The sequence below is a fragment of the Chiloscyllium plagiosum genome, chromosome 36 (assembly GCF_004010195.1).
Source record: "Chiloscyllium plagiosum isolate BGI_BamShark_2017 chromosome 36, ASM401019v2, whole genome shotgun sequence".
Lineage (NCBI taxonomy): Eukaryota > Metazoa > Chordata > Chondrichthyes > Orectolobiformes > Hemiscylliidae > Chiloscyllium > Chiloscyllium plagiosum.
In genome coordinates this window covers 6,151,766-6,160,830 of record NC_057745.1, presented here as the reverse complement: position 1 = coordinate 6,160,830, position 9,065 = coordinate 6,151,766, and the positions used below count along the sequence as shown (strand labels likewise).

Genomic DNA, 9,065 nt, shown 5'->3' with positions numbered 1-9,065 from the left:
TAAAAAAAAATAAAAAAAAAGGTAAGTGCATGGAAATTTGAATAAAGATTCGTGCACCTTGTGTCTTTCACTGTGTCTCACACCTGCACGCACACAACATGGGTGCTGGGGAAAAAATAAGCACTACCGCAGTTAGGCGATAATGTGGGGGTTTAAAACAAAATAAAGAAAAAATATAATAACAGGAGGAAAAAAAATGAAGGTAAGTGCAACCAATTGCAGAAAGGTTTTCTCTGGCTTATTAAGATTAGATTACATTACATTACATTACAGCGTGGAAACAGGCCCTTCGGCCCAACAAGTCCACACAGCCGAAGCGCAACCCACCCATGCCCCTACATTTACCCCTTACCTAACTCTACGGGCAATTTAGCATGGTCAATTCACCTGACCTGCACATCTTTGGACTGTGGGAGGAAACCGGAGCACCCGGAGGAATCCCACGCAGACACAGAGAGAACATGCAAACTCCAAACAGTCAGTCTCCTGAGGCAGGAATTGAACCCGGGTCTCAGGCGCTGTGAGGCAGCAGTGCTAACCATTGTGCCACCGTGCCGCCCAGATATTAAAGAGGTTAGAATAATGCACATTTTGTAGTTGACATTACAAAAGCTTTAGGGATATCTAAGAAGCATGGACTGATTTCATATATACTGAAAGTAATTAAACAGAAAAACAAACCTCAAAATTATTTAGAATGAAAATAGCAGATTTTAAAAAAAATAAAGGTTAGTACATCAGCATGGCATAATGAATCACAAGTGGAATAAGTGTGTGCTTCAGTGCATGATTCATTGCATTGTTGGTTGGTTCTTCATCTGTTATCCCATGAACACATATGGGCCCTTAACCACAGGTGGAACAAAGATGTTCAATTGTCATGGTATTTGTAAGTAAACTTGGCAGAAGTCTGGGAGTGTATAGATCTTTAGGCCAGAAAAGAGCAAGCTTTCAATTGGATTAAATTATACTCCAGACACTCCCAAGACACAGGCCCAGCAGTGAGGTGTTAGACTAATGTGAGAATGGAACATTAATTACTGAAAATAAACGCCAGAATGTCTGGGAGTCAAAAAAGAAGTGTGAAAGGAGAGCATGTCTGTGTAATAATATATCTGAAGGAGATAAGGTATTGAAGGACATTTGAACATCCTTCACATAAATGCCTACAGTGAACAATAGACATTAATGAGGTTGCATCAAAATAGTCGCCTATCTGCCAATTGATGCACTGACACAGATTTTCATTAACGTAGATCTATTTAATATAATGTAACTTCCCAAAGTATGACTTTAAACCACATAAGGAGGTTAAATCAGAAGGCCAAAATATTTTAATTCGTTAAATACAAGTTGCTGTTGAAGATTAACAAAGATTAACTAAGCAACACTCTATCCTGCTAGCCTGATGGACCATGGACCCAATAACATTTTCCCATCTGTCAGACTTGACTCCCTACTGCAGACTCCACCCCAACATCCAAATTGTCAGACACTCCCCCTAAACACACATTCCGCTATCTGACACCCACTCATTCAAGATACTATTAGCATTTATCATCTGGCATTCTACCTATTATGTCCATGACCACCCCGTACCCATTGGACATTGGCACCCTAGCCTCATTAGCTTTACCTCTTACTCTTTCACAGAACACAGCACTCTAACTTCAGTAAAGGGGGTAATTGTTGCTGTGTCGATTCTCCTCACTGCAAGACTTGTAGTTTCCAGGACAGGTTCATAAAAGGTGGCCCCAATTAGGAATTTCCAGTGAGAAAATATCTGAAGGTATTCAGGTATTTTTTAATACGATTAAGGCTGGAAACCAAGTTTCTAACCCTGACTGAAAAGTCTGGGTCACTACTGGGTGGCACGGTGGCACAGTGGTTAGCACTGCTGCCTCACAGTGACAGAGACCCGGGTTCAATTCCTGACTCAGGCGACTGACTGTGTGGAGTTTGCACATTGTCTGCGTGGGTTTCCTCCGGGTGCTCCAGTTTCCTCCCACAGTCCAAAGATGTGCAGGTCAGGTGAATTGGCCATGCTAAATTGCCCGTAGTGTTAGGTAAAAGGGGTAAATATAGGGGAATGGGTGGGTTGCGCTGCGGCAGGTCGGTGTGGACTTGTTGGGCCGAAGGGCCTGTTTCCACACTAAGTAATCTAAAAAAAAAATCTACTTTAGTGACAGCTTGGTCAAGCCAGTGCACCATTTCTAGGTTATGCTGGAAGCTATTTCTTTCAAAGTAAATTAGATATTTTTCTTGTAATTCTGGTCTCCTTCCTATTGGAAAGATGTTGTGAAACTTGAAAGGATTCAGAAATGATTTACAAGGATGTTGCCAGGGTTGAAGGATTTGAGCTATAGGGAGAGGTTAAATAGGCTAGGGCTGTTTTCCCTGGAATGCCGGAGGCTAAGGGGTGACCTTATAGAGGTTTATATAATCATGAGGGGCATGGATAGGATAAACAAAGTATTTTCCCTGGGGTGGGAAAGTCTAGAACTCGAGGGCATAGGTTTAGGGTGAGAGGGGAAAGATATAACAGAGACCTAAGGGACAACTTTTTCACTGAGGGTGGTACGTGTATGGAATGAGCTGCCAGAGGAAGTGATCTCCCTTCTAAGACAATGAGGAGAATTGTTTGTCTGTGGAATGCTCTTCCTCCAAAAGTAGTAGAGGTTGTGCCTTAAATTTATTCAAGGCACAGTTGGATAGATTTTTTGATGAAGGGCTTTTGTCCGAAACATTGATTTTCCTGCTCCTCGGATGCTGCCCCGACCTGCTGTGCTTTTCCAGCACCACTCTGATCTTCACTCTAATCTCCAGCATCTGCAGTACCCACTTCTGCCTAGATTTTCTGTTAGTCAAGGATGTCAAGCAGCAGAGGAGCTGAAATGAAGATACAATAGGAGGGTGGAGTTGACACCATAACCATGTCAGACATGATTCAGTGGTAGGTCAGACTGGAAGGAATGAGTGACTCCAAAGTCTTACGTTCTTTTTTTTTAAAAATGGTTAATTATGCTGAAATCATTACACAGCAAAAGAATTGGTTATATATAATGAACAATCATGCCTCAAATGAAATCCATTACCTGAAGCACTTTGGGATGTACATTATAGGTGACATTATAAATATTTAATTTCTTCTAATGCTTCCATCCATGTGACAATAATCAATAATTATAAATAGCTGGTATTTTACATTGCTGGCTAAACAACTGGGAACAGATCATAACGCATTTGCAAGATCATGAAAAATATTTGGTAGTTTTTCAACCTTCCACCCAACAAAAATCTTCCCTTTTGCTCTTCCTACCCTCGTTTTCACCTCGTTTCTCTCACCAAAGGTGCTGATAATACCTGATTATTTCCAGTACGTTTTTGTTCCAGATCATCTGACCTAGTACACACTAGGAAAAGAAATCTGCCGTAGTTCCACACGAGGCAATGCAGTTGACACCTGAACCACATGATGCTGTTTTGATTAAATTAGAAAGCATTTGACAAAATTAACTTTCTATAGAAAAGGGCATAGGTCAGAAAAACAACATGCCATTTTAATCACAATGATACCAGAGTTAGAGCACTGGAGCAATGATGCATCCAATGTTATTCATGATACTGCCTTATATTTAAAATGAAACTCTTTCTGTTACATTTACAAAATAAGTATTTTTATATGATTAGTTATACACAAAGATCTACTGGAATAAGAATCAACTGTCAACTTTGGAATGGCTGGGAAAATCAGCATCAGGAAGCCACACTACACACGAGAGAAGTAACTTGTGTGTCACTATAATAGAAAGAAAATTCATGCTTTCCAAAAACACCAAGACCACTTTGCATCTGTTTTAATGCACCTTCCCATTGACAACTACAGGAGTACTTCGTCATTTTGAATATAAATGGGCTCCAGTTGGCAAATACTACTTGTCTACATAAACCAGGCAAACAAAGTATGGTCTATTCAAACGCAGTATGTTAAAATACATACATATTGATTTTTCTGAAGTTATTTGTCCAGATATAGGGATGACAGATACATTGTTTTTGTCTATTTATAGCAAAATGCTACTGCTTGATTTCACTGTCAGAGAATAAATTTGAAAGATTTCACAATTCTTGCCCATGAAAAGGATCTTAGACCAGTAATCAATCCATCACGTTTTCTATATTGTGAAGGAAAATCACTAAGATGCTGTTTTGCTTGAAAAGTACATTTTCTAGTATATCAGGAAACTGACTGTTATGCCTGATGACAATGAATACAGAATTTAAGGCAAATACAATCCGAGCTCGCAGTCATTTTCCTTAGAAAAGAAAGAAATAGATCTGTAACCTCAGAATTAAACAGCAAACATTGTCCATTCTTGCAACAATGGAACAAAATAACCAGAACCAAGAAGTCCCTTTTTAAGAAAATGCTTTATTGTACAACTTCAGTAAGCAAAGATACTTAGCACAGCAAAGATTGATCCAATCAATATTTTTATATAAACATAATTGTATATAGTCACTTTATTTGAAAAAATTATGAATTCTTGCCGTGTACAAAATGGCAAAGCTGTACAACTGTGTGCACATTGTGCTTAACAAATGCAAATTGGTACAGCTCTATAACACTGCCTTGCCCTGTCAACAGGCAACAGTGTTCAGTAAACAGTTTATTGCATATCCAACATATGGTTCAATTGGCATGTAAAAATACAAGTTAAAATGATAAAAAGTACAGTGTGAATGAAAATAGCAGCTTTCAGTGAAAGTCTTGCACACTGTCCAGTGAGGGTACATCAGCACAAAGTCTACTATTGTGCTTGTGTCTTCTGTTTGCATATACCCAGCTGCATCTTGCATTCTAATACATCTAATGAGAGAATGATTTGTAATATTAAGAGTTATGAACAAGATCTTCTCAGGTGCAGAACAGTTTGGATGTGTTTTTTTTTATATATAATGCTTTGGTATTGACAACACTTAAGCTCAGAAGAAAAGATGATTTAGAGCCATGAACAAAAGAAACAGAAGAACACATTTTTTAAAAAATGCACCACCATCACCAGTTACGTTATGAAGGAAATGAACCTTGAGGTGGGAAAAGAAAATAAAGAAAATGTGATGCGGCATACAGAGAACAGTACAGCATTGGAAAAACTTGGATAACAAAATGTCAAGCACTAAATATTTCTATACTCATCTGACTGCCAAAATGAACATCTCTCAAATATATACCATTTAGTTAAATAGATATCAGTTTTGCAGAGAAAATAAAAATTACACTGTTAGATAATATATCATCCAACATAACCAGCAACTTGATTTGCAAATTGTTTGCTCTCTGTATGCTTTACCTTTTAAATAATATTGTACTTGAGCAATATACCTATAAATATTGCAGACTGATTTTTTTTTTTTAAATCAGCTACTACATTTTGGCTACTGACTTCCATACTTCTGTACGAAGGCTGGTAATTCTTAGCAGGCATAGCTCAAGAAAAAGGGGAAGGGAGATTGTCTAGTTTATTTTTAAACTCAATCATTGAGAATTTTGTTCTGTATTGGTGAAATGATTTGCATCAATTACAATTACTGAGGAACAGAAAAAATGAAACCTGTCAAGTATGTTCTTTTTCTGGCTCTATAAAGAAATTGGAGGAATATTAGGAGAGCTGAAAGGTGCAGCTTCCAAAGAAGCGAATTGTAACTGGATCAAATGGGCACATTAACACTGAAGTAACCTCCTTATTCCATGCATCAATGCTAGTAACAGCCAAACATTGGTTTGGTCCCATGTACAAAAAAAAAAAGAGAAAATTAGATTTTGAAAAAGAAACAAGGGCAAGATTTCCTTCACCTTCATTTAGTCCTTTGTTTCCTATGCCATCAAATGGCAAAATTAGAAGGAAACCCAAGTTAGACTGTTTACCTGATTCTAAATACTCTCTCCCACTCGCTGGTCACTATTTTGGGTTTACAGTATTTAGAAATCCATAACAGTTGAGAAATACTAGAAAAAAAATATATTTTGAACTCAGGAGAAGCTCTGGCAATGAAAACAGTTACGAAAATATTCTTACTTTCACAGTATGTAAATGATTTTGACATTCAAATTCATTTCTGGGCTGGTGATTTTTTTTTCCAAACACATACTATCTTAAAATACAGTAACACAGATTCAAGTGCTTCCCTCCCCCTGCCCCCACCATGTCATTTACTGATTCATAATTAAGTAGTTCAAGCTTTGAAATAAAAAGATAGAAAAATCAGAAATACAGACATAATACACTAAAAATACAAACAGGTAATCAGTATCTGTAAAGTTCAGTTGATTGCTATTTTATGTATCATTCATCAATACATTGGCCACTTCAGAAATGTGGTATCAGTAACCTGCTTTTTTCTTTTTGGTTGCAGATCCACATGTGCATTTCCTATTTTTAAACCAGAGCACAAATGTTTAAAATGGATTAGATTCCACACAGTTGGCCCCTTACATCAACATCCCCATACATGATTCTTTTATCTCATTGGCTATCCTAATCTGGAGGGAAACAATGGTCAATTCACATAAACAATGTTTTTGCATTCAAACAAGACTTTATAAACAAAGCCTAACGCTTTGAAGGCAATCACAATTATTACAATGTGCCCTCTAAAGAAAAAAAATTATTCTAGGATGATATTACACAAATCAAGACAAAGTTCTGCATGAATGGAGAGTCTGGATCCAAAATGTTGAGGCAAAAAATAAAAGGGTGGAAATGGCACCAACCACCATATGGAACTTATTGATTCAACTGGAAATAAAATTCTCTCCCCTGCACGGTATAACAAGTTCCATGAAACATATATTATTTTATTTGTGCAGTTACTTTTTAAATTTTTTGTGTTGTGCTTTGCCATGTGCATCAAAAGCTAAATGAGCAATACGCCTTAAAGGGCCTTTTTAAAACATACAATGGAAAAATATTCTGTGCTAATTAAAGACACTTAAAAGATACATTTTTACAAAGTTCATGCTACTTAATAGTTTATAACCGCAGCCTCACCCTAAACAGAAAGTAAAACAAAAACATGCTACAAACCACCTTAGGGGTCATTCACAATTGTCAACGTTTGTTAATTGTAGAAATTGATACATTAGTTCGATTCCAGGGATTGGGAACATAGACAAGGATAGTGAGTCTCTAAACAGAAACAAGTGTTGAGACTGGTGCCATAACAGAAATTCTAAATGGATGTTAATTTTGAAAAAAAGGAATACAACTTCATCTACTTCTAATAAAAATATATGATTTGATGATATAATCAAATGCAAAATGTCAAAAACAAAACCAGTGAAGAAAAACAAACATAAAAATAAAAACATACAAGTACGGTTGAAAAGGGTGAAGTGCCAGAAAGGGATTGTAAGTCTTAGGGTGAGTTAATGTGCACAATTGACCGCTTAAATCACCTCATATCAGTGAGCATCTCCACTTACAGAAAGGCAAATACAAACAAAAGGATGTTTCGACAGGGATAATTTTTCACCACAATTTGATTCGTTCTTCCCCGTAATGTTACTGATTGCTACACTCTTAAAATGTGCCATTAAGATGATGGCAGGGATACAAAAGGTACTATTCGTACTCTCAAAAATGTTTAAATTAAGGAATCTTCCCTTATATATTAAATGTATGATTCATAAGATTATATTTTGGCTTTCAGCTCTAGTTGTGCTTTGCTCTCCCTCCTTTTAAATAGGACTTCCACCTCTTTAAAAATTCCTTAAAGATAGGTGCATCATCAACTGTGCTCAGCAGTTGTAGCTGGTTGATGTGGGTGGTGTGGTAGTCCCAACGTGCCAAGTTTGGAGCTGTACCAAGCATGAAATGGCGGAGATCATAGATTGTACCTGAGCCAGTGTCATACAATGGAAGCATGGCTTTCAAAGAGTCCATGCCTCGTTCATACAGTTTTTTAGCTTCTTGTCCTAGTTTCTCACCTGCAGTTTCTTTGAGGTCATATAGACCCAGTAGAGAGTATATGAAACCATTCAGAACAAAAGAGCTGGGAACAGTTGGGTATTCTTCATACCAATCATACTTATTCATAAACACAGCTTTTACCCCATGATCCTCTGATTTGAGAGTATAGGGCACCACTGCCCGCAAGGCTGAATTGAGGTACACCTGTTCCTTTGTAAGCAAATAGGCCCTTACAAGTGTAGACATGGCCTGACCTTGTGCCATAGCTGAATACCAGCCAGGCTCCAAAGACTTAAAACCCTCACCTAGCTTACGGGTCACCATAATGGGCCAGCCACCCTTTTCATCCTGATTTCTTACCAACCAATCGCTGGCAGCAAAGAAGGCAGGCATGTGTGCTGTGGTTGCTATTGTGATGTTGTCAATAAAGCCTTTTCCCTTGGCAACCAGCTTTATAACTTTCTTGGGCATTATTTTAGTCTGCTTTACAGCCTTAGTGTTGGACAAGCCAACCCCTTTCTTCAGGTCAGTTACCAGATCTCGAGTAAGAGTACTCCAGCTTGTCCGTGGGCCTATGCCATAGTAAATATCTTTGTCTTTGAAGGCTATAAGTTGTGTGTTTGTGACATAGTGAATTGTAAACAGCTGGTTCTTTTCAGTTGTCTCCAGTATGACAGAAATACTCCCATTTGTTAAGAATTTAATATCGAATGAAATGATGAAATCTCTTGCATTTCCTAACATCAGGTAAACGCCATCTGAAGATTCTGAAAAGAAAGAGAGATCAATTTAATATTAAACTGAAAATTTTGTATAATACTCAATGTTTGTTAGAGTGTAGCAACTGGCTTTCTAATGCAATGTGAAAATATATACAGGACATTGGTTAGGCCACTGTTGGAATATTGTGTGCAATGAGGGAATAGGTTTAGGGTGAGAGGAGAAAGATATAAGAGAGACCTAAGGGGCAACTTTTTCACGCAGAGGGTGGTACGTGTATGAAATGAGCTGCCAGAGGATGTGGTCGAGGTTGGTACAATTGCTACATTTAAGAGGCATTTGGATGGATACATGAATAGGAAGGGTTTGGAG

At 37.7% G+C, this 9,065-nt stretch overlaps 1 protein-coding gene across 6 annotated transcripts in view; it reads right to left on the bottom strand.

The window, feature by feature from the left end:
- Positions 1-4,414: 4,414 nt before the first annotated feature.
- Positions 4,415-9,065, bottom strand: part of LOC122540910 (D-glucuronyl C5-epimerase-like) — a 97,771-nt gene continuing 93,120 nt past the window's right edge. For all 6 annotated transcript variants that reach the window (XM_043677195.1, XM_043677198.1, XM_043677197.1 and 3 more), the window contains one exon: positions 4,415-8,740. In XM_043677195.1, coding sequence (XP_043533130.1) covers positions 7,716-8,740 — 1,025 coding nt within the window. In that variant the 3' untranslated portion in view covers positions 4,415-7,715. The remainder of the gene's footprint in view (positions 8,741-9,065) is intronic.